The sequence below is a fragment of the Crocodylus siamensis genome, chromosome 3 (genome assembly GCF_052110815.1).
Source record: "Crocodylus siamensis isolate JL-2025a chromosome 3, ASM5211081v1, whole genome shotgun sequence".
NCBI classification, from domain to species: domain Eukaryota; kingdom Metazoa; phylum Chordata; order Crocodylia; family Crocodylidae; genus Crocodylus; species Crocodylus siamensis.
This window is the reverse complement of record NC_143397.1, coordinates 48,039,361-48,065,676: the sequence shown is the minus strand read 5'-3', so window position 1 is coordinate 48,065,676 and position 26,316 is coordinate 48,039,361. Positions and strand designations below refer to the sequence as shown.

Here is a 26,316-nt window from a genome sequence, read left to right as displayed (position 1 = left end):
TCCAACCCTATATGTGATGCAGCATGTAATCACAGCTGGGGGTCACATTCATCGAAGTTTATTGGCTAACACTTCACTCTTGTGCCTGATGTTTGAAGGGCTGAATAAAATAAGGGTAGCTGACTGGTAAGGGCAATTAGGGTGTGCAAAGCGGGCAGTATTCGATTCAGATTCGGCCTGATTCGAGAGACAGTGATTTGATTCACTGATTTGGATCACTCTCCCAATTGGATTCGGCCAGATCTAAAGATTCGATTTGGATTTAGAAAATCATCGATCCATCCATAGACACAGCTTTATATGGGTTTTTTTTACATACCTCAAGGTACTGGGCATGGCTCGTGAACGCTGAGATGGTAGGGTGGATTGAGCATCCCTCAGGAGTGCAGCGAGGCCCCCTGCACGCTCTGTGGTGAACCTGGAAGTGGACCAGAAGCACTTCCAGTCCACTGCCAGCTCCACCGCCGGGTGTCCCCTGCACTCCCATGGGATGTTCCATCCGCCTCATCATCTCAGCATTCACAAGCTGTACCTGGTACCTTGAGGTATGTAGAAAAAACGTACAAAGTTGTGTCTGTGGCTGAATCATCGAATCTCTCCAAATCGATTTTGGAGGCTCCCAATTCAATTTGGAGAGATAATGGGTCTCCTGGTTCGATTTGGAGATTCAGCTGCTAAATCGAGCCAAATCTCCTCCAAATCAAATCAGTGACTGAAGCTTCACACAGCTTCACAGGACTGTACAGTTACCAGGTCCACTAGGGAGATCAGATTGGCAGTCCTCACCCTACAACCACTGACAGGATTGTCAGCTGCAGAGCTGCTGAGGAGGAAGTTGCTGTATTTCTTTATCTTGTTCTGGCTGTTGCTGTCCCTATTTCCTGGCCCCTTTTTTGGGATTGTCTAAGAAGTAAGGAAAACAAATGTGAAGGCAGAAAGCTTGGAGAAGTAATAGAGTGGATGGATGTTTCTGTAGCACCTCTGTTGAAGGGGGTAGAGAGAGGGAGGGAAGTGGTACCTCTAATCAAAGAAGTTGCTTGCAAGAGCCTGGTGCCCCACTTTATAGAATCAAAATCAAAATTAATTGTATTTCTAAATATTTCATATTTAAGATTGTTGTAGTAGTCAGTAGGTGAGCTCAGGGGAAGTCCTTTGATGTAAGCCCTTTGGCAGCCTGATTTTTGCTATAAAACACACACACACAAAATTACCGACCCCCCACTTACAAAAAAAAAAGAGAGAGAGACAAGTCGACATTAAATAGATTATTTGGGGAGTAGAGGCTCTTTCTCAGTTCAGTAAATGTATGGCTGAATTAACCCAATTTTTCATCATATCTACTCATGGTCCTTGATAGACAAAGCAATTTTCAGGTCATCTGATTTTAAATGTAGATTTTGCAGGACATTCAAAACGCTGCTTAACCTATGAGCTGGTATCATATATGCACTACTCTGAGTACTTTTACTATTTTTATCAGCTTCTTATTCTTTATTTCAGATATTTCATAGTCTTGTGCTAAACGATTAATATATTACTGAACTAAAATATTATAACCTCAGATTTATTCAAGCAAGAAAAATCATTTTTCTCTCATGGAACAAGAATATACATGGTTCCACAGAAGAGATAAGTGAGGTTACTTTGTATCAGTTATAAATTTGGCAGACTACCAAATGTTAATTTGCTTTTAGCTAGTTGAGATTAAATGTAATTCCTTCCCTGAGCAGCCTTAAAGTAAGCAAGCATGAAAGCATTTTCAAAGTAATCTGGGAGGAATTGACATTTAAAGGAGTAGCATTACATCTGCACTTTAAGGCTATTAATTTCATAGATAAATTAACTACATTATTCTCTCTTTATCTTACATTTTGAAAGGACTCCATCAGCTGGAGAAATGGCAGCCCAGGGTCAACTGAAACTGCTCTTATCCCAACCATGTTGTAATTGGAACTTGCTTTTGGAAACCCTGCTACATCGTGATTGTCTCTTAGTGAAAATTTTACTGAAGAGGTCAAGTAAGTATTTGTGCTGTGTACATGTGTAAGAATATCTGTGAGAAGTACCGATGTGTTCTTGAGCTCTGCTATATTTTTCACAACTTGAATGCTGATAAAAAGATGCCAACTAATAGTGGGTATCAATAATCATTCAGTTAGCAAGACAGATACTGAATTACAAAAAGAAGGCTTTCTTACTTTTTACTATGAGAATTGTTCAATCAGTCTGAACAGTTGAATCAGGTAACATTTTGATAAAATAGGCCATTATCATAACTATGAAAATAAGCTTCTAAAAAGTGAATGATTTTTGGAATTGTTACTATTTTTATGAAAATTGATTTAAGATTCCAGTATTTTAGAATTAAGATCCTAAAAAGTTACCTGTAAAATATTACAGATTTTCAACAATGAAAAAGGTATTTTGTGTGTGTTATTGTAAGCAAAATTTGAAATGGCAGCTAAAATGGCATTTTCCTTTATATTAATGTCATGGTTCCTTTATATTAATAGGTTGAGGTGTGTAATTATAAGACATACAGAAAAGCAAATGATAGAATGGTCCAACATTGGTTTTGCTATTTTATTCTGCTAATGTTATCTTTGAAAATATTAAACATTCTTACCTATCATTTTAGGAGCTTTCATATAAAGTGATTAGGTTATTGAACAGCTAGTGGTGTAATTACTAATTATGATTAATGATTGCAATAATGTTGAGTTATATTATTAAAAACTAGTTTCTATCATTCTTTGCAACAAACTTTTTGTTACATATCGCACAAAATATTAGGTCCACATAATATTAAACATAACATTATTTAGGTCTGTCATTTTTAAGTGGTCTAACATTTATCAGAAGTACAACATTGCTTCAACTTCTGTCATGCTTCTTATTGAGTGCTGCACTGCATTCACTTAGCTATTCAAATACCTGTCATCTTTTACAAAGACTGACAAATGTTTGATCAGGAACATATTCTTACTCTGGCATTATCCTGTATTGAATTTTCCAGCTGCTTAAATTATCACAAGGATGAAGTGACAGAATTTATTAATCTATTGACTGACCAACCCTTTGAGCTTCAAGCAAGTACATATGTTGCTTAGAGTTAAAAAGCATGTAATTTGCAAAGGCTCTGCTGCTAGCTTTACAATAATAATATCAATAAACTTTTATTTCACATAAAACTGAAACTACAATAGTCATTTGCTTCTAGAGTTCTAATTTTTCAAATTAAATATGTACTGTGAAAATTACCATATTTTTTACATTACAGATTTGTGGGAAAGATGCTTTAAGTGATATAAAATAATACACTTTGTAAAGCAACAAAACATGTTTATCAAATAGCATTTCTAATAAAGCACTTTTGTGTTTGATGGCAAACTGATATATTTTTCATTATATGAATTTTATAAAGGTTAAAAATTCATAAAGTGTGGTTGTACAAAATTATTTTCTAAAGCAATTAAAAATGATCTAGAACTATATCTTAGGGATAAATAGTAGTATAGCTTATTTTCTTAGTGAAGACGAAAGTCTTATAGTACTATAGAAACATATATTTCACCAGCAGTAGTATATTCTTAATCAGCTACTACATGCAAGTTGTTAAAAAATAAGTATACTATAAATTTGGATTTGGGCATGATGAGTCTCATCCACATCACAAAACTTCCTGAACTAACTTATTTTCACAGCATAAATAATACAGAACTTTTTAAAAGGGTAAAAGTATGCTTTTCAACTTTTTCCTTTTATACATGCAAAAAACCAAAAAGATATCTGCCAGCACAAATGATATTTAAATGAGTGCTTTTTACATTTCGGATGTTTTTAGACAGTGGTAATCACTTATATCATGCCAGTGTATTTGTGCTCATTATGTTATACATCATTCAAACACGCAGAGTTAGACTATTGTCCCCACCTTCCCTTACGTGTCTGTATCAGTGGGTGGAAGAAACTTTTCCCATCTTTACATAGCCTGAATTAGAATCGCTTAGTCATTAAACTGTGCCCAAGAACAACTGTCCAAAAAAAGGAGAGTGAAAGGAACTGGAGGTAGTTGTGGTCTACCTACTGTTGCTAAGTGTAGATTTTACTAAGAATCTCCTTTTAGTAAGTGGCTTTATTCAGAATTTACCTCCTGGCGTCATAGGCTCACATAAGTCCAAGGTCTCACTAAGAAAGTTTCTTGCTCTTGTGATTATGACAAAAAGCCAGAAACATAAACCCTTTATCTATAAGGTAAGTAACAATAGAAAAAAATGGAAAAACCATTATCTTATAAAAATCTCATGATAATTTGAGGCTTGAGTCATTTTTTTAAAATGTTTTGTTTACTGTTTTCTCATGTAGCTTTGCTGCATTCATCAAAGGCATGCCACAAATTACTCTGTTTTCCCCCTTGGTGTCACCAGAGCTCAAACAAAATGCTTCTAGGACTGTCTTTAAAGATGATATCCAGTAGTTAAGGTGCTAGCTTATAAATTGGGAAACTGCAATCTCCTGCTGTGCCACACTTTCCTGGGGCAACTCATTTAGGCCCATAGCCACATAAGCACTTAGGTGCCTAAAGTAGATGCTGGATATACACAGAATATAAGCATCCAAATCTTCAGAGCAGGGTACATAGAATTCTTGTCCAACTGGTTAGAGGTTTGAAAACCATCAAGCAGTTCAGGTTATGCCCATAAAGTATACTAGGCACCAAAAATACTGCTACTACTAGTTTGAATTACCAGAATTATTGTCACCTTCTCAATTCTGGCTGTTGTAGTGCCTAGCTCATGCCATTAGTCACTGGTTCTCAGTGTTGTTAAAATCAAGTAGAAAGACCTGGATACAGCAGAACAAGTATTAAAATCAAGATCTTATATATTCTTTGTAAATTAACAGGATTACTTTAACAAGATACTTGCTTTCCTGCTTTCTCCATCAGTTTCCCCTGCAAATTAAAAAAACTGGGATCCAAAGTTTTGGCCAAGTACTCAGATCAGAAAAGGAGAACACTAGTAGTGTGTGTGGGAACCATTTTCCAAATGGCTGAAGTTTGAACTCCTGTTCTGTTAATGGAGAAAATAAAGGATATGTGCTCAAGAATCAAAGTGGCCAAAAGATGTTTAAAAAAAAACCTGGAACAGGAGCTAGAATCATAAGAGAAAATAAAGTAATATCTGTAGGTTTCCCAGAAGAGCTGATAGATGACTTGCATGCAGAGATAAAATATCTGTCAGGAAAGCAATTGCAAGGTGTCTGACAGATTAGGAAAATGTATTGCTAACATGCCCAGTCAGGAATGGCAGCATGGATTAATTAAATGACCACCCTTACTACACCTGGGTCAGAAGAACTTTTATGAGACAGGAAGGCAAAAGTGTGCTGGGTAATTTGGACCTTACTAAGAGATAGAAGCTACAGCAAGGACCTAACCAACTGAGAAATTATCTGTAGAAGCCAACCTTATGATCACAAATCTCAGAGGAAGTCTTTGTGTGGAATTGGCCCAAGCTGTGGACTTAAGTACAGTTTTCCACCTATATGTACAGATGGGGAACTTTCTCTGGGGGAAGAACATTCTGGTATTTGTCTCATTTCAGTATCAAGGGTGAAATGAATGTTTGAGAAGATGCCTGCTCTGATAGTGCTACATAACTTAAACCTGGAAAAGGGCTCAGTTAACCAGGATCTGCTCCAAGCCCTTGATATGCAATTTTGGAATCAATGATCAAGTTGATTTTGCTGTGTTATGTTCAAAGCTAAAATGGAAGGGAAAGAAGAGTCTTCATGTGAAATAGCAGATCTTGAGATCTGTGCTTAGCATATCCATCTAGGACTGCTAGGATTAATTGGTAATGGACCAACTTATGGATACTCAGCTGGAATTGCTCTTGCAGTGAAAGGAGGCCAAAAATGCTCTTAGAAGTTGTGGAATTTGTCATGGAACTTGAATAATTTCTTGTAGTAAGGTGCCAAAAAAGGAAGCAGTTGGTAGTGAGGAAGATGGAAACAGACACTTGTCAAAAACTGGGAAATTGGATTTGAAAAAATAGAACCCTATAATTCAGAAAAGATTTCTAGGTAACTGAGAGAGCAGGTGATCTAATGTTCAGTGGGCACATCTACACATGAAGCTTAACTGTGCAATAACCTAGTTTACTGTACAATAAGCATGCATGTCTACACATGCACATGCTTACTGTGGAGTAAAAGTAGCTAATTGTGAGTAGCTAATTTACTTGTGATTAGTTACTGCATAGTTATGCACATGTAGATGTGATTTGGCAGCAAATTTGCTCCCAATTCAGCCCTGCCTCTAAGGGGCCAGCCTGAGGCTAGCCTCAGGGCTCTGGGCTGGGAGCCTCTCATGCCCCATGGCTGGACTGCCTCTATGGCAGCTCCTGCCTCAGGTCCTTAAAAGCCTGCAGGCATTTTGAACCCTGGGGCACACTAGCATGCAGCCCAAGGCCCCTCTAGGCCTCCAGGCATGACTGGTCAGCAGGGCAGTACTGCACAAAGGTCAAAGCCTTTGTGAGTACAGTGGGTCACTGTGACCAACCACAATCATCAGTCCAGGAGTGCCTGCAAATCTGTGCCCTTTATGCAGCAACTGATGGAGATCCTCACACCCTGGGAGCCAGGCCACAGCCCCTGTCCCAGCCTACCTTGACAAGCCCAGGCCCAGCCACAAGGTACGGCTAGCTATCCATGACACTGCTGGCTGCCAGCAGTGCCACCTCCTCCCCAGGGGGGCCCCCAGCCGGGCATATACACACTATGGCCCACCATCTGAGGACACCGCCTAGATCCACATGCCATCGTTGCCAGCCAGGACCGAGCGGAGCCACCAGCTATGCCAGCCACAGCCATGTGGTAAGCCCCTCACTGGGGGGAGGACCCTCCCAACCCCTGCCCCCCCCGCCTGGCCCAGCTGCACTTCCCTGGCCCTGGGTCCCCCTCCCCCCAGCCAGTATGCAGAAAGGTGGGAGATAGTGCAAAACTTTATTGAGCAGTCTGTGCCCCCAAGCTAGGTGGGCATGGGCCTGTCACATGCTGAGAAATGCATTGATGTCAGCGATGCTGTCCTCCTTGGCTGCAGAGGTCAGGGTCATGTAGCATAGCCACAGGTAGCCCTCCCGGTAGTGGAGGTTGTGTGGCAGCCCAGGTTTACCCCCCATGCTGTCAAATCTCAGGGTCCCATGCTAGGTATGCAGGGGTGCCTAAGGCACCATTGCAGTCAGCAGCAGCAGGGTATAGTGAGTTGGGCACCCCTCAATCCATGCAAACAGCTCCTCATGCAGCACCCATGACATGCACAGCAGGGGCATGCTTGGGGCACAGTACTGGCATAATAGGGAGGCTGGCCCTGGGGCTCCTCCCTGGAGAGGCCCCCTTTGGGAACGTGGGGGCGTGGGTAGCTCCTGGTCCCAGTTGTTCGGGAGCCCCTGAGCCCAGGCACCATGGGCTGGGTAACAGCACAGGAAAGCGGCTGGCCTGCAGGAGGAGGGATGGGCAAGCTGGATCTGGAGCTGCAGCAGCAGGTGCTGCCAGGAGTTTGGCTTGTCTCTCCATGTGAAGGGGGGGAGGCAGGCTGCCCGTGGCCAGCACCCAGCAGCCTGCCAGCCCCATGGGAGTGAGTGGGGATGGGAGGGCTCACGCAGTGGCTGTCTGGGCCTGAGCCTGCCCAACTGACTTATTGTGGGCACACCCAACCCCCAATCTGAGCCTGGGCAGTGCATGGCTCCTGATGCAGCGCATCTTATCTCTGAAATGTTGCAAACTCTCACAAACAGCTTTTTTCTCATGGCTGTGTAGGTTCTGCAGCTGCATGTGGGGGAGAAGCCATGCTTGGCAGCTGGGATGCAGGCTCAGGGTCATTGCCACCCACAGCCGGAGCCCAGCAGATGTGCAGGCTCCAACCAGAAGCAGACTCAGGACCACATCAACCTCTTGGAGTGGTTGGTGGCAGTGTCAGAGATCAGGCTGGAGCACTCACAGCCTTGGAGGGTGGAAGATGTTGCCTGTGAGGAGACACGGAACCAGGCAGACCAGGAGTTTTGGGTGCAGCTTCTGTCTCTGGAGTGTGAGCAGCTGGAGGCACTGTGGGAGCAGAACACAATCCTGGCCTGGCCAGTGCAGGCCACAGATGAGTGCTGGGTGTTGGACACTATCCTGGCCCTGGAAGCCACCTTTGTGCAGCCTGCTATCTGGCCCCAACCCTAGCCATACCTGTGTGGCATCTACACCTACAGGGGAACGGAGTGTGTGGGGGAATGGCTGGAATACTGGCTGTCTGTCACCAGGCTATGCCCTCTAGGTGCCCCTATCCCACAGCCCCCCACAGCGGGACAGCACACAGAGCATTTTATAAATAGTTTGCATAGGGAAGAGGATGTTTTATTGTTGGTGGGTGGGGTGGGAGGTGGAGGGGCTGGCTTGATGGGGAGGGAGTGGGAGTCTGTTTGATGTGAGGGGAATAGTAACTGTTGTTCTTCTGAGACATGTCTGCAGTGTTCATGATGATAGGGGTGAGCAGAGGGTCATGGGCAGCAGTCCAGACAAGCTACAGTGAGGAGTGCAGTAGGAGGTGGTCAGCCAGGGCCTCTTGCACCCAGTGCCCTGGCCCTTAGTGGTGGGTGTGTGGCTTGCCTGGGTTGGGGGGGTCTGTTGTTGCTGCTACTGTAGGTGGTGCTCCTACTGCCAGATGGCCTCTGGATGCTGTGCCTCCTCCACCCAGGCCTTGCAGAAGAGCACCCATGGGCCTCAAATATGTTATGCAGCACACAGGCTGTAACAACCTGGGGGAGGCTGTCCTTGGCAAACTTAAAGTGGGCAGTAAGGGTGTGCCAGCATCCCTTCAGATAGCTGAAGGTGCACTCCCCCCAGGGTGCAAGTCTGGCCCAGGCACCAGTTAAAGTGGGCCTGGTGGGGGTCCAGCTGGCTGGTATGAACCAGGGTAGGAGTGGGTAGGCAGGGTCCCCAGTGAAGAGGTGAGGGACTGCCATGGCACTCAGCTGCATGTCTGGCACCCCTGGTGCAAAGCGCCCACTCTCCAGGCCTGGCAGGGCAGAGTTCCAGAATATGTGGGAATCATGGGAACTGCCCTCCCAGCAAGCACTTGCATGAATGAATGCATCTTGGGGGTCAACAACAGCTTGGAGCACCTCTGAGTGAAAACCCTTGCAGCTGTAATGGGGCCAGTCACACTGGGGCGGGCTGGTGATAGGAATGTGGGTCCCATCTAGCACCCCAATGCACTGCAGGAATCCCAGGGCATGGAACTCTGCCATCACTACCACACATATATATGCGAAGAACCATGTGCCTCAGCATGTCCTGGAGGGCACCACAGACCTCCAGGAATGCCTCCCTAGTGGTGGCCTTGCCCACCCCAAAGAGATGGCCCATGTAGTGGAGGCTGGTGGGCATGGCCAGCTTGAGTAGGGTGAGGACAAGCCAGGTGTCTTCAGGGAGGGGTGGCCACATGGCAGTGTCCTGCTTCTCCAGGAGGGGCAGTCACATGGCAATGTCCCACACTTACATATTTACAATGTATTCTATTAAAAAATAGTATAAATTGTAAATATGTAATAACTGATGTAGCCATGATGGTCCAGGAAGTATGCAAGAGGGAAGAATTTCTGTGGGTGATATGTCTAATTGGACCAACTGCATGGACTGGGATAGACTTAGGCTTTGGGGTTTCACAGTGTCAAATGGGTATCAAATGAAGAGAAGGGTGTCTTCATTTGTAAATCGTGTTATTTATAATATGTTAAGTTGCTCCTTTATGTCTGGGATGGGATTTTTCAAGTATCACAATTTTAGGCTGCATTGGGATGACTAGTACTGTTTTGATGATGGGGGTGTTAAAGATTAGGCTATACTTCATTAAAATGGCAGGGATAACAGCCACTTATCATTCAGAATATGTGTAAAAATCTGTCAATCATCTTTTGATTTTGAAACAACAAGGCCTACACCCAGAATAAAGCTATAAGCAAAGAGAGAGTAAAATGTAGCCATGTGGCTCAATAAGGTAGTTCCACTATCATTTGATAGAAAGCTTAACAGTTAACATATGATTGATTGGAAAGAGATATCTGTGTGTGTTTGTGAGAGAGAGAAGCAGATAGAATCACACAGAAACAGATATAGAAAAACAACAAAAAGGGAGGTGGCAGAACAAGCATTGAGATCATGACCTTGAGAAAAATTCTAGAGAAATTTTGCTGGAGTGCTAGAGGAAAGAGTTTCAGAACTGTGACAAAGTAAAGTAGTCTAAATATTCTATCATTTTTTAGTCCTCTTTGTGTTGTCATTGGCCACTGTTCTATTAACCATCAAGGAAAAACAATGTATTCTTCACAAATAAACAGGATTGAATCAAAGAAATACCTACCTCCATCAGTTTCTCTTGCAGGACCCTGAATTTTGGCTATTAACTTGGGGCAAAAAGTGCAGCAGTATTATGTTTTAGAGCCCACCCTAGTTGTAAGAATTCACTGGGGAAGAATGTGTCTCAAGGCAATCTCAGAAGATTCTCCTAATGCAGCAAGAATAATTTCATGACTACACAGGCAGCTGATAAAAGCTGGATCAGCATGGTAATGTCAGCAAGTTACTGGGAGACATCTCTAAAAAGGTAGATCATGTCCAGCAAGGTAGAAATAAGGGTAAATTACTTTTCTTGTAATTCTGCTTCTCTAAAGGGCTAGGGACAGACATTACACATAAACTGGTTTAAGTAATCAGAAACTGGTTTAAACCTGTAACAGAACAGATGTTCAGTGCACGTAAACCAGTTTGAAAACAGCTAAAGCTGGTTTGAGAGAAACCTGGTTGAATGTAATATCAGACTTAACTGATTTGGGTCAAACTGGTTTATGCAATGTTTGTCCCAGACCCCTTGCTGGTTTAAGATAAACCAGACACCTCCAGCATCCTGGCATGCTCTCTGGGCTGGGCAGGGTTCTCTGCTCCACAGCAGTGCTGGCCCCTCCCTTTTACTCCCCGGTTGGAGCTCCGGCAGAGACTTGCAGGCACAGCAGGGACTGACTGGATTCTCCCTGCCTTTCCCTCCCCCTTACTGCTTGCTGGACAAGCCAAGATCCTCCCCCTCCCTCCCTCCTATCTCCCACAGCATAGACCCCAACCCCACAGACCCTAGGCATGTGGTATGCTAGCTAATGCTGCGAGGTGCCTCTGTGTGCGAGTCTCTCCAATTTCACTGGGACAGGCAGACAGAATAGTGACCGCTTAGGGCTGTTTGGAGCTAATCAACAGGTCAGCTGGTAAGTTGACCTGTTGAGAAGAGTTTGAAGTAATGGACAGAGGTTGTTTTGCTAATGAGGTGATAAACACTGTTATCAGGCCCTTGCTGGCTTGCTCACTTGTCAGTTTTCTGTAGACAGTATAAAGAAGCAGGGAGAGAGGTTGAAAAGTTCTGTATCATCAACAGATGCATGCACTGCACACACTCCACCCCCCTTGCCTCAGAGTGCTAGCAGGGGGGTTGGGGTCTAGCAACACTTTTGCTCCTTGAGCAGCAAGCAGAGAAAAGCCTGGGATGGTGCAGGTAGACCTCCCTAATCAAAGCATCCTGCTGGGGGCTGGCCACCCCCTCTCAGCACTATACAAGAAAGGGAGGGCTACTCTAGTGCACCCCGGCTTCTAGCCTGAGCCATTGCAGGCATGTGCCTGCATGTCTGGCATGTCTGTGCAGTTACAAAGTGATTTAACCTAGTCAAGTTAGACTGACTAACCTGCAAAGATTGAATCAATTCAGGCTCAGGCTTTTTGAATACCTGTACCTAGCCAAGACTTCATCTTACAGTAGATAGGACTGACTGTAAAAAACCGAAACAACAATAACCACCCCCCCTCAAAAAAAAACATATTAAGATGGACTATTTTGGCACAGAATGATTGATTCATCTCAGCTAAAGTCTTTAGCATGTCAAAGTAAAATAGACATTTTCATTAAAAAATTTTAAATAATATTTATTTATATATATTTCATATATATGTACATGGAAAACAGAAATTCAAGATACTAGATTTTCAAAAGTATGTACTCTAATTGCTTATATCCATATGTTGACATCTAAAATAAGAGGTCTCATTTTCAAAAGTATTGACCAGCCAACAGTTTCCCTCAACGCATTTTTAAAAGTTTGGTGAAATTCTCTACAGAAAAGAACTTTTACTTTACAAATCTAAGGAGTGGAAAACCTATAAGGTGGTCATATGATATGAAAGATAAGGCTACCGGTTACAAGGACAATTTCTTTCATGGTCAGATGGAAAAGATACAGGTATCTTATAACTTGATTTCTTTCCCCAAAATTCCACTAATTTATAAAATTCCGTTGCTTGCAGAAGTTAAAAACAAAAACCCCCAAAATATTGCTTTACTTTAAACTAAGCATGCTCCCATACTGAGCCCAGCATATGCCCAGAATAGGCATCGCATTAGTTGTACTTGGCTTGCCCAATGTCTATATAGTTGGGTGCATTAGTGGAGCTTTTTTGGCTCTCTTATCTAATAGCTGATTGAATATTAGATAAAAGTGCCATAAGCCCTGCTGAAGCACCCAGTCTTTACAGATGCTGCAGAGCCAAGTTGAAGTAACATGCTGCTTCTTCCAGTAAAGCACTTTTTTTTAATGTCTGGAAACAGCCTTTGAAATTAGCAAATTTTTAACAGTGTAGTCATGCTCTTGGATTTACTTGGTCTTTCCAGGGAAGACAATATGCTGCTTATTTGTCAAGTTAATTGCAAATACACTACTTTTAGGAAGATACATACAAACACCTCCATTTAACTGTTATTTCATTTTTAACACCTCCATCTCTTTTTACTTTTTTAAAACTTACTAGTACATCAGACTGTGGCTGCAGTATAATACTTAGTATCAATGTAAAGAAAATTTAGATTGAATTAATTCAAAGTCCCAGACCCCAGGAATTAGATGATTTCCTATCTGGCTGTACTTAGAGAGCACAATATTTAAATCCAAACTTACTCTTTTATAGAATTTTGCTTTATTAATAAAGAATACAATAATGTAAGTTCAGCTCAAAGCCTTGTCCCTCGGTTTGGCTATTCCAAGGTTTCTGCATTTGAACTGCCCGCCCTTCTAGGAGCCCACTGCTTCTAAATATTTTTCCTTCTCTACTCTTTTATGTCACTTTCCTTAGTCTTTATTTTTCTCATATGAAGAGTAACAGCAACTATAATCTAAGATTGAGTTTCATTTGCTTGCTTAAGTGAATAAGCAAACTTACTTAACCCTCCCCCAAAGGTTCTTCTGAGTAGAAGGTATTTGCAAAAACTGTGGCCACCCACAAAAGTGTTGATAGATATTGAAAGAATGATTTCTGTCAAGGAGAAAGTGATACATTTTTTATTGTGGAGGCTCAGGTCTCATTTTTTCAATACTCTAGGCCCCTTTTAGTGAAGGTTATAACCAATTTGCACTACTACTAAGTGATGATATCAGTCTTTTAGGACCTAGGTCAGTTATAGTTAAGGATATGTCTGCAGTTGTAGCTAAAGATACATTTGCAGTGCACAGGCAGTATCTTAAGGAACATGCCAAGCATGTTCCAAACACTTGCTCTGACAATGCGTCATACTTCTGGGGAAAGCTCAGAGAGCATCTGCTGCTCCATTCCTCCAGGTCTCTGAGAGGAGTGGAACATTGAGAAAAGGCTGCCTGTGACTTTCCTAGTCCTGAAAGGTGTTGGGCAACTGAGAAATTCTCCCTGTGTGTCCTGCTAGACTGGGGGCACTCCATTCTGGGGAACACTTGGGGAGCAGTGGCAGCTCAACTCTTCCTGGGCCAAGGAGGAGTTGGCTTCTGAGAAATGCTCCCTCTGTGTCCCCCAGACTGGAAGAACACTGTGCCACGCCTCTCTAGATCTGGGAGGAGTCCAGCAGTGCCTGTTCCCTACACCTTCCCCAGACTAGGATTACCCCCCAACTGGGGAAGGCATGGAGAGTATTTCCCCACACTGGACTTTTTCTGGCCTCTTGGAGGAGTCAAGTAGGAGAAGTATGAAGGCATTTGATCCTGTGGGAGAAAGTCTTCTGCAGAAGAGATCTTTGTTTCACCATGGGAGAAACTGCACAAACGCCTCCAAACTCAGTAGCAATGCGTAGGGGGTGCAAGGGGGTGCACATGCACCCCCTAAGAGCGCTGGTGCACCCCCTGACAGCAGCATTCCCAGGCAGGGGGGGCAGGCAAGAGCGCTGGTGCCCCCCCGAGAGTACAGGTGCCCCCCCCCGAGAGCGCTGGCTAGGGAGTGCGCCAGGAGAAGCGGACCCCCTGTAGCCAATCCTGCCACCCTGGAAGTGCTAGTGGCATGCCCAGAAGTGCCAGCTGTGCGCCACTGTCAGTTGCAGTTCAGCAGGATCAGTTGTGCCCCCCCCCCACAGCCTGTGGGATCAGCTGTGGGAGGATCTGCCCCCCAGCCGCTGACAGCTGGGGGGGCAAGTGCCCCCCCACTCAGGAGGCACCAGTCGCCCATGTCCACACTCCAGTTTCTAACATTGAATTTCTCCTGCTAGAAATGTAATGCCTATCTATACTGTAAGTCATTCATATAAAATGTGTTTCAGGAACTGTAGGGAGAGCTGAGTCTTTCACATTATCCTAATGGAAGCCATTGGAACTACATCAAGGTACTTGACATATTTAAAGAAAACATATTGCTTTGATGTAGACACATTATTACCATTCAGACAGGTTTGCATTGTACATGAAAAGAAAAATAGCTGAAGCAATTTGAGAGGTCACTGAATTTCAGAAATGCTCTGTTTCATATTAGAATTCAAATAATCTGCATCTCATCTTTTTGAGACTTCTTCTGCCTCCATTTTTTACCAAAGATAGTCCACATTTTCCTAAATTAATCACAGTAACACTGATGAGAGGAATGTGATAGTTGAGTAGGATGTGCAAAATTCTTACTCTAGTAATCTTTATAGGTTTCCTTTTAGATCAGCTGAAAAAACTACTACTTTTACTGTAAGGTTACTACTTGGAGGCCCAGCTATAAGGTTGTACTTTTTGGATAAATAGGTTCATAGACATTGGGGGTGGAAGGCACCTCATAAGATCATTAGATCAAGCCCCCTGCCCACGGGGCAGGAAGTCAGCTAGGGTCAAAGGATCCCAACAAGATAAGTGTCCAAATGTTTTTTGAAAGTGTCCAGAGGAGGTGCTTGCACCACTTCAGGAGAGTCTGTTCCAGGCCTTGAGGGCTTGGACAGTAAAGCAGTTTTTCCTTATGTCTAGCCTAAAATGGTCTTGCAGGAGTTTGTGACCATTGGATCCTGTCATCCCCTGGGGTTCCACCAGATCTTGATGCATACCCTTTATGTACTTGTAGGCTGCTACCGTGTCACCCTGGAGCCTGCATTTCTCCAGGCTGAAGAGTCCTATAGCTTGCAGCCTCTCTTCATAAGTCTTGTTCTCTTGCCCTCTGATCATGCGCATGGCTCTCCTCTGGACTCTTTCAAGCTTCTCCATGTACCTAAATTGTGGAGCCCAGAATTGGGTGCAGTACTCTAGCTGCAGCTTCACCAAGGCCAAGTACAGTGGGAGGCTGACATCCTGGGTCTTGTTTGAGGTGTATCAGGAGATGCAAGCCAGAATTTTGTTCGCTTTGCCAGCTGCAGTATTGTATTGGTGGCTTATATTCATCTTGTGGTCAATCATGACCCCCAAGTCTCTTTTGGTCATGGTGCTAGTGAGTGCAGCATTGCCAAGCCTATAAGTGCAGGGTTTTATTCCCAAGGTGGAACAACTTGCATTTCTCCATAGTGAATGCCATCAGGTTTTCATACACTCACCTTGCAAGCCTATTGAGGTCGGCCTGGATCACCAGCCTATCCTCAAGTGTGGACACTCTTCCCCAAATTTTGGTGTCATCAGCGTACTTAGCCAGTCTGCTTTTGACACCAGTGTCCAGATCATTAATGAAGACATTAAAAAGTACGGGTCTGAGAATGGAGCCTTGGGGGACACCATTAGTCACTGAGTGCCATGTTGATTTGGTTCTGTCAACTACCAAACTGTGGATCTGACCTCGGAGCCAGTTCCCCAGCCATTGGACCGTGGAATAGTCGAGGCCGCACTTGCCCAATTTTTCCATGAGGACATCACAGGACACCAGGCCAAATGCTTTTTTAAAGTTCAAATATATAACATCAACCTCTTCCCTTTTGTCCAGGTGATCTGTCACCTGCTCATAGGAAATGAGAAATGAAAATTCATGTTTCATAGGATTTCAGAGAGGAGTCAGTAGATGAAATACTCTTCTGGGCAGGCAGTTCATAGCTGGTAAAGAGTCTCTCACCTCTCTTGTGAGGTTCTGTGATGATGCAAATTATGAAAACATGAACTTTCATTTCTACCCAAGAGAACTTTAACAATCTATTCTCCAATGCCTGACGAAGGGTGTCTGTGCCTGAAAGCTTGCAATTAAAGAAACTTTTTGCAACAATCTTGTTGGTCTAATAAAAGATATCACCTCTACCATGAGCCCTGATTGCTTTTTACTGTGGCTGAGGGGTTTGTTTGGTTGTTTGTTTTGGAGAACTGATTGGATTATTTTTATTGTAACAAGGAATTAAATACCAAAATAAATCAAATTGTTGTTTGGAAATGTTCTACAGGTGGCATTTCATTTGAATTTTATATTAACTCATTGATTTATATAATTTCATTTTATTAATTCAATGGTTATGAGTATGACCCAAGTGATAAGAACAACTTCTTGATCATAAGCCTAATGGTTACAGAAAAAGTTACCTGTATTTTAATTTATATTTATTAAACACATTCTAATTATATTGTGAATTAATATAGGAATATGCCATATTGTTGCTTGTGAAACCTTTTTCTGGCCTTTATTTAACTGCTGCATATAATTCAAGTTGCTATAGCCAATCAAATATCATTATGTAGAAGAGAAGATTTCAATTTTTGCAAGTGATATTGTAGTTTGAAATATTGTTTAGATATATGTTAAGTAAGTTATGATTGATACTTTCAATTACCATGACTTGGATTAATTGGAAATTATACTAACCACAATTTTATTTATTTTTAAGAAACTGAAGCACCAAAATGTGATGGGCAAATTTCCTACGTAGAACAGATAAATTGCAAGGAGCCTAGCTGGATTGAAGTAATCTTTACAGTTTTATCCTATTGTACATTGTCACCCAAATCACTTGGCATTGGTTTTGAGAGCTACATGAATAAAGAACAACTGTGGGATTACTTATACAATATGTCAGGTATGAAAATGATCAGTTAAGTTAGTAATTTAAAGCATTAATTTTCAAGCATGCACTATGTATTAATTTTTTTTATTTTAATAAGTTGGTTTAAGTAATGAGGATTTACCTTAATTAGTTTTAGAATTGAAATGTTTCAGAAAATCATGTAAAAGACATGTGTGTCTGTGTAACACTTTATCAAGGCATTGCAGAAAAGGTAGGACTCTCGAGGGATATACAGTTATTGTAGTTGCGGAAAAATGCGATAGCATGGGGCCCAATTTTCAAAAGTCTTTGTGCCTTAACATAGAGATGTTATTCTAAGCCAAGGGAGGGAAATGATAGCAGACAATCTCCTATAGCTATTGCATGTTCAGTTTCTCTGATCCTGCTGTCTAGTAGGAACACTTTCATCAAATCTTCACCACTACTTTCTGGAAAGAGAACAGATTTAAAAAACCCATAAAGAATAAAGAGGGACTGGTTCAAGAGGAATGAGGACTTTCTTTTGGTGGTCTGTCAGGTGCTGAGTCAGAAGAAGGAAGAAATGCTCCCTCCCATGTAGGGGGGAAAATAGGAAACAGAGGCTAAAAACAAAAGGTTGGACCAAGGTGTGTGGATGAAGGGCTTCTGGTGACCACAAGAAATGTGTGGAAGCCCAAAGAAAAAGAAAGTTTGGGGGATGAAGGAAGGAAGGAAGGAGAAAGAAAAAAAAAAAAAGCCTGCAGACTGCGTACTGCAGTGGTCCCAGAGAAAGTAGTGAGGAAGTGGAGGTGCTTATTTGGTACCCAAGTAACAATTATAGGATGGTACGAGATGAAGATGCAAGGGAGAGTGATGCTTGTGGCTGTAGCATTTGAAAGTGAAGAGAGGGTTCTAGCCATGAACAGAAGACTTCCAGGAGGATCTTGCGATATAAGATGGATGAAGACAAGCATGTGGACACGCAAAAGAAAAAAGGATGAAAGCTCAGTGGTGTTCAATTCATCCAGCCCTGAGACTGGATGAGTGGTGCAGAGCCAGTCTGCAGGCTAGATCCAGGGTATGGAGCCAGTCCACAGGGAAAATCTAGAGCATGGACATATCACCTGGCTTCTGAGGCTATAATTTGGTGGTGGCAGTGTTATCTGATATGGAGTTATGGCAGCCACCACTCCTTCCTCTGCAAAATTTCCAGCAGTATGGGTCACAGCTCTACATTTTGGATCTAGCCCACAGGGCTCCCTACAGGTCTGGAAATATGGCAACAGAATCAGCAGCAGTAATGTTAATTGCCCTAGTTCCAGAAGCTGCTGTCATTATCACTGCCACCACTCACTGTACTGACAGATATCTTAACCTGTGGGGTCTTGGCCTGAGGAAATCCACATTTCCCATTTCAGAAAGAAATGCTCTGACCACCAGGCTACACAAGTTTGGTTTGGGGCATACCCTATCCTTTGTGCTGAAGCTGGCTTAATGAGCATAAAGGAATACAAGAATCATGGGGGCATAGAAGAGTAAAAAAGGGGATAGAAAGATAGCAGTCTGTGGCTCAGTGCTCAAGGCACTCTTCTGAATCAGAAGAGACCTTGGTTTCAGTCCCTGCCATCAGGATCATTCTGTTTCTTTACCATGACTCTGTAATATAAAATGCCTAAATAATGCCAGCATCAGGGACTGGAACATATGGTACTACTCTGTGCCTTTCCAGAGTAGTACCGTCATCAGTAATGCTCCCTCTTCTTTGCTCCCCTGGCCACAAGAATCTTTCACTTGTGGTTGCTAAGCACAACATTGACAGGATGAGTGGAGATAGAACACCAACCCTATTTTAGAGCCTGGTGGGTGCAGACAGAAGTGCAGCTCCCAGATGTAACTTAGAACTATTTCTGCAAAGTGTTCAGAGTTACAGTGCTACTCCAAACCAAACAGAAATTCACTGCTGGTTCCAGGGGGAGGGGAATCTCCCACTGGGAGCCTGCAGCTGGTTGTCCCTAGCAATGGCCATGGCTGTCTGCCAGTGTTCACTGTTTTCAGAATGGGAGGGGGGAAAGGCAACAGAGGGAACTGATTCTTTGGGCTCCCCAGCTGGTGCTGATGGGTGTGGTGGGTGAATTGGAGGCCCCCCCTCCAACCTTAGGGGAACTCCAGTACTCAGGGGGGCTGAAACCCCCCCAGATTGAACTTACTCCTTTCCCTTTCCCCTGCTTCTACTCTGAAAACAGTGACAGGCTGGAAGCTTCACAAGCACAAGTTACAGAAGATGCTACATTTTGGAATGTCTTTATCTGGTACCTCATGCAATGAGGGGTCAGATTTTCACCTGATCGGCCATTTTTAAGCTGTTTGCAGCCATGCACTTGTGTTTGGTCACAGCTGTGAACTGCTTTCTGTGGCCAGATTAGGCAAAAATTGTTACTTCTGTCTGCACCAGGGCTAAGGTATTTTCCTGGCAAGTGGGAGAGGTATCATTTTAACCTCTTCAGGCTGGAGGACTTATAACTCAGGTCCCCCACTTCTTGGGCAACTGCTCTGGACACTACACTGTTATACAAAAGGTAGACACCTCATTACCCCCAATCAGGTATCTACACTCTGGGTAGTCTAGATCCCGAGTCTAGTGTTTACCCATGGATCAGGCACCTAAGTTCTGGAGAGAGGTAGGAGTCCAAACACAGTGTTTTGCCTAATGTTTCCTGTTGGCTAGGTTTAGCTACTTCCCTGTTCAGTGCTTAGGGGTTCTGCTTTACCTTTAAAGGCACAAAAATCTCTCCATGGACTCTGTAAAGGACCTACATAGCATACTCTGGCTATTTTTATCACCATTCTCAAGCAAGACACTAGTTTTTAGGTGTTACAGTGCCAAAGTGGATGTGCCTACAAGGCCAATCTTATCTGACCCTAGAAAACCAACAGAGCCAACTGTCAGATTCTCTCTATTTTAACAGGCCAATCAAGAGCACCTGTACTTTGAAACTTACTGTTTCAGTTATGCATGCCTTTAATTTCCTTCCACTTCCCTAGATAGGTTTCTATACTAGCAGGTTCTAAGTATGCAAGCTCAGCCTCCCTTCCAGTCAACATAGCTAACTTTTCTTGCTTTGCTGTCCAGTCCTCTCCTATAGCTTTATCCTTGAAACTGCCATATTTTTCCCTATAGTTTAATCTTTTGTTTTTCCATTCAGGTTTGAATGCAAATTAACCAGTTATTTTTTTAGAGACAATTCCCCTGGGCCACAAATTGCAATCTAATTCATTTGTCAATTGGGCCCCTAGCCTTCAGTCTTCTTACCTTCCTTCACCTTATTGTAATTTTTTTAGCACCACTTCCACAAATTGCTGTTCTCCAACAACTTAGCCAGTTCAAGAAGGCAGTTGGCTGAGCATGGATCTAGCAGACCACCTAAGGCTAAAAAAAAAAAAAAGCCTACAAAGGATGGAAGATGGGATTAATCTCCAAGGAGGATTATTCTGCACTGGTCCGGTCCTACAGGGAGCATACCAGGAAAGCCAAAGCTGCAACTGAACTCCAACTAGCTTTGAGCATCAAGGACAATAAAAAGTCTTTTTTCAGATATGTGGGGAGCCGGAGCAAAAGCAAGGGCAAAATTGGATCCCTGCTGAACCAGATGGGGCAACTGACACCCAGGAAAAAGCCAACCTATTAAATGGGTACTTTGCGTTGGTCTGTCATCAGTCCCATGGGACTCCCATGCCCGCTATGGGACAGGGAGGTCTCGGTGAGGGAGATCCCCTGCCCTCCATAAATGCTGACCTCATGAAGGAACATCTTGAGAAGCTGGATACCTTCAAGTCAGCCGGCCCTGACAATCTACACCCCAGGGTACTCAAGGAGCTGGCGAGCGTCATAGCCCAGCCCCTGGCACGGATCTTTAAAAACTCCTGGTGCTCTGATGTAGTGCCCGAAGACTGGAAGAAGGCCAATGTGGTGCCTATCTTCAAGAAAGGGAGGAAAGTGGATCTGGCTAACTATAGGCCCATTAGCCTGACTTCTATCCTGGGGAAGATCTTAGAAAAGCTTATTAAAGAGGCCTTCCTTAATGGACTGGCTGAGGCCAACATCCTAAGGGTTAGCCAGCACAGGTTTGTTGTGGGTAGGTCTTTCTTGACCAATCTCATTTCCTTCTACGACCAGGTGACCTATCACCTGGATAAGGGAGAAGAGATTGATGTCATATATCTTGACTTCAAAAAAGCCTTTGATCTGGTATGCCATGATCACCTCTTGGCAAAACTAGCCAACTGTGGCCTTAGGTCCACCACGATCCACTGGCTGGGAAATTGGCTCTGTGATCGGACCCAGAAGGTTGTAATTGACGGCAGTCACTCATCATGGTGCCCTGTGACCAGTGGGGTCCCTCAAGGCTCTGTCCTTGGACCCATACTGTTCAACATCTTCATTAATGATGTGGACATTGGAGTAAGGAGCGGACTGGCCAAGTTTGCCGATGACACCAAACTTTGGGGCAAAGCATCCACAGCAGAAGACAGGTGAGTGATCCATGCTGACCTGGACAGGCTCATCGAATGGGCGGACAAGAACCTGATGGTGTTTAACACCAAAAAATGCAAGGTTCTCCACCTTGGGAGGAAAAACCTGCAGCATCCTTATAGGCTCGGCAGTGCTACCCTGGCTAGCACTATGGAAGAAAGAGACTTGGGGGTCATCATTGACCACAAGATGAACATGAGCCTGCAATGCGATGCAGCAGCTAACAAAGCAACCAAAACGCTGGCTTGCATCCATAGATGCTTCTCAAGCAAATCCCGGGACGTCATTCTCCCCTTGTACTTGGCCTTGGTGAGGCCGCAACTGGAGTACTGTGTCCAGTTTTGGGCTCCACAATTCAAAAAGGATGTGGAGAACGTTGAGACAGTCCAGAGAAGAGCCATGCGCATGATCAGAGGTCAGGAAAACAGACCTTACGACGCCAGGCAGAGAGCCATGAGGCTCTTTAGCCTGGAAAAGCGCAGGCTCAGGGGTGATCTGATGGCCACCCATAAGTTTATCAGGGGTGACCACTAGGATCTGGGGGAACATTTGTTTACCAGAGCGCCCCAAGGAATGACAAGGTGAAACAGTCATAAACTACTGTGAGACCATTTCAGGCTGGACATAAGGAAGAATTTCTTTACTGTCCGAGCTCCGAAGGTCTGGAACAGCTTGCCATCGGAGGTGGTTCAAGCACCTACATTGAACACCTTCAAGAACAAATTGGATGCTTATCTTGGTGGGTTCCTATGACCCCAGCTTACTTCCTGCCCTTTGGGCGGGGGGCTGGACTTGATGATCTTCTGAGGTCCCTTCCAGCCCTAATGTCTATGAAATCTATGAGAAGTTATGTCAAGTCGTTCTCTTGTGAGACTTCAATTTTTTATACTGATCCTTTTGTTGTGGAAAAACTCCATTCTTTTTCCTTCTGTTCCTTTGTAATTAAGCATTGACAATCCATACTATTTTCTAAATGCTATTTTTAGTATTATGTTGATGTTGTTGATTGAGGTGTGGAGGCAAGAAATTAAATGAAAGCAGCCACATCAGATTGCTCCATTAATGGCAAATAAGCTAAAAGTGTACCGAACAAGAAAATGGGCAGTATCAGTTCAGTTTTGAGCTTCAAGTTACTAAGAACAATGAAAAAAGGAGAAACAAATGATACTAAATACACTCTCCAGTATAATATTAAGTCATACAGGCCTATTTTGCCTTGTAATGTTTTTCTAATTTGTTACAGGATGATAACTGTAAAGAAGTTGTTATGAGCAATAATGTTTTTACGTTTCTTTTCACCAGGGTTTTAAAATATTTCTTTCTGAAATAATCAAACATGCACAAATGGCTGTATGCGTATTGAATGTATAATGTTTTTCTTTTCTCTGAAGTTTCAAGTTGTGGTGAATCAGAGCCAGAGGTTATCAGATGCTTGAAGCTGACTTTGATTAATTCGGTCAAGGGTATAGTGAAGCAGATAATTTCTTTGATGCAATCATGGGAAGCAACAGAGAACTATGGAACCTGTCAGCATAAACATATAGTACCTGAAAGTTTGCTGAAGACAATTCCAAAGGAATGGAAATATACACCTAGACAACTGAAGAAAAAAGAATCTGGGAAGTGTAGGTTACATATGTTATATAAAACTGTCATAAGAGCTTGTTATCTGTTTAATGGGAACATCAACACAAGAATTATAGCTGAGTTGTATGGCTTGACAACAAATATAGTTGTTCTCAAGGTAGTTTCCTATCTTTTTCTGAAAAGTATTAATTAAATTGTTGATATTACATTTTGGTACATTTTCTTGATGCTTTCAACCTTGTACACATAGGCTTTTAAAAAAACTCTAGTTATTTCTTATAATTACAGAAAAATATAAAACCATGTTCAAGATTTTGCTTCTTGACCAGTTGAAAATGCTGTGAACCAATGGATTTTGTAACTTCAGATCTCCTAATTATCACATTTTTAATCAGCAGTGTTTTAATTTATATATATTATGAGTACATTGTTTACTGAAACTTTAGTCTATAAAAATGTATATTTGCATAGCATTAAAATTAGCATACAGATTATTAATATAGATATACATAGTAGTCAATATTTTTAAAGATGCTGAAGAGTAAAGATGATTTCATGGATCTTTTTGTGATCACCTGTGGCTAAGCAACCATGTCTTTAAAATCTTAGATCTTGCAAGCCATTCTTCAGAAATTGCTTAGCAGCAGAATCATGGCATTATTCTATGATTCTCTACCACCACTTCACAATATACTGGCCACATAAAGCAACCTGAGTGGTCCAGGTTACTTGTACCAATATACATTTTGCCTATATTATGGAAACTCTAGAACAATTGGTGTTATGGGAACAGGGTAGTTTTGTGTGATTTAAGAAGGTGGGGGTTGGAGAAATAACCAAAACATTATGAGTAGACTACAGTACTCCTGAGAGATTTAACATATTTCCCTGCAGTACAGATTAAAACAAAAAATATACAGCAATTTTAATGTCAACCTTGTGTACTATTTAATTTCAAATCAGTCAGAACAATGAACAAACACCTCTATCAGTTGTACTATAATAACTGAACATAGCAGGACTAATTATAAATTAAATAGCAACCTTAGATCTTAATTTTCTTGGTTTGCTATTTTCAATTCAATCTGCGATATCTCAATTCATTTTGAAGATTAATATTCAGTAAAGTACAGTAGATTTCTAGCTACATTGTTGAGTAAATCTTCTCAGCCATTTTCAGCACAAAATAAAGTTAGGAGTTATCCTGTACAGTCATAACTGAACTGTAGTAGAACCAGAATATTAATCATATCTCCTTTTCTTTTTTTTCTCTTTTTAAGGCTTCACAAGGCTTGCAGCTCAGGCAGTATCTATTGTAATCAGCAAGTTACCTACAGTGATTGCATGTTTGCCTCCCCCAATTAAGTACTTCTTTTTTCTGGCTGGGAGAAAAATGTCACAAAACTTTGTTGAATTGAAGAAAGCTGGTCTGCTTGTCTGGAACTTGATTGTAATTATATGTCAGATATTTGAGGATGGAAACACTGCAGAACTTTTAACAGGTGCAACACTTGACAGATGGAGCAAAGAGAAACTCAGTTTAGTTTGTGCATGTTTGGAAAGTATTATAGGAAAACAGAAAAGTACTCCTGAACAAACGACCCAGAAGGTTATATTGAACATTCAACAACAAAGACCAAATTGGATAGAAAGTCAGTTGCTGAAAGCAAGAAAATTGAGCATTGACTGGTAAGAATAACTTAATATTTACAGGTGATGCTTTTTCTTTTAAAGATCTGTTTGCAAATGTTCAAAAGAGAAGTAAATGGACTGCTTTCAGATGAACAGTGGTTTTGTATGCTCTAATTTAGATGAGTTCTCTGTGTTTGATATATTGATGATAAACTATTGCTGGAAAACAGTTGCATACTGCAAATATAAACCATAGGTGTGGCACTGGGCAAGTTTACTCCTAGTACTCAGAGAGTTGTGATTTTTATACTGATTGAAAAATGAACACAGTTTCATCTCTACTTTGTGTGAACAGGTAGAGTAACTGCAAGGCACATAATAAGTTTGTAAATGGATTCTGCTATGGCGATTAAATTAAGAAGGACTTAGTGGCTATAAAAGGCTTTCTGTGTTGTTATTTGATTAAAAAAGTAAGCATATTTCATTTTATAACATAACAAACCCTGAGGGCAAGTGGGGCATATCAGAACAGACGGGACATGCACCCAACCGTTTCTTTATGAGGCAAATATCAACCTTCATGCAGATTTGTTATTAAGGTCCAAGTGTTTTTGTGCTTTACAATGGTTTTTCAAGTGATTGAATGGTATAAATGTGTTTATAGCTCTCATTTATCCATAATTAGATTCTTCAAGAAAAAAGTCTAATTTTGATACTATGTATCATTATTAAAAATATTGTTCATTTGCTTTCTAGTATTCATTTATGGGAGTTGCACAGATTGGTAAATAAACTTGTTGACTACTGAAAGTAAGGTTGTTTGTCTTTTCATGCATGCTCGCCAAGGTCAGCGCCATTAATTTCCCACTCGTAATAATCCATATAAACAATGTTGTAATTCTAGGTTTGAGTTACCCATTTAAATGAGAAAGCTTTCATGAAGCAGTCTGAGGTACAACATTTTTTTCTAGAGGTATTCAGTTGGCAAGAGTAGCAATAAGCAGTGAGTATCACACAAATGCTTATTGACATTGACCTTCATAATCTTAGCATTTGCATTTAATACTAATTTACAGACTCTAATCCAGTGATTAAGAGATTAAAGCCAGATGTCATCCATGGGACTCTTCATAAGGCAAAATAGTCTTTAAAAATATACATTACTATCTACTGGAATAGTATTATAATATAGTGACTAAGATTATAAACCCTTTTTAAAGCAATAGAAATCCTAGTTATCACCTGAACCTTTGTCATAACCCTCAAAAATGTATAGGCATCTTGTGACTGCTACAATGCT

General features: G+C 42.1%; 1 protein-coding gene across 6 annotated transcripts in view; it reads left to right on the top strand.

The window, feature by feature from the left end:
* Positions 1 to 26,316, top strand: part of KIAA0825 (KIAA0825 ortholog) — a 398,113-nt gene that overhangs the window by 159,768 nt on the left and 212,029 nt on the right. For all 6 annotated transcript variants that reach the window (XM_090038268.1, XM_090038263.1, XM_090038264.1 and 3 more), the window contains 4 exons: positions 1,879 to 2,018; positions 17,132 to 17,320; positions 23,189 to 23,422; positions 24,665 to 25,073. In XM_090038268.1, coding sequence (XP_089894394.1) covers positions 1,879 to 2,018; positions 17,132 to 17,320; positions 23,189 to 23,422; positions 24,665 to 25,073 — 972 coding nt within the window. The remainder of the gene's footprint in view (positions 1 to 1,878; positions 2,019 to 17,131; positions 17,321 to 23,188; positions 23,423 to 24,664; positions 25,074 to 26,316) is intronic.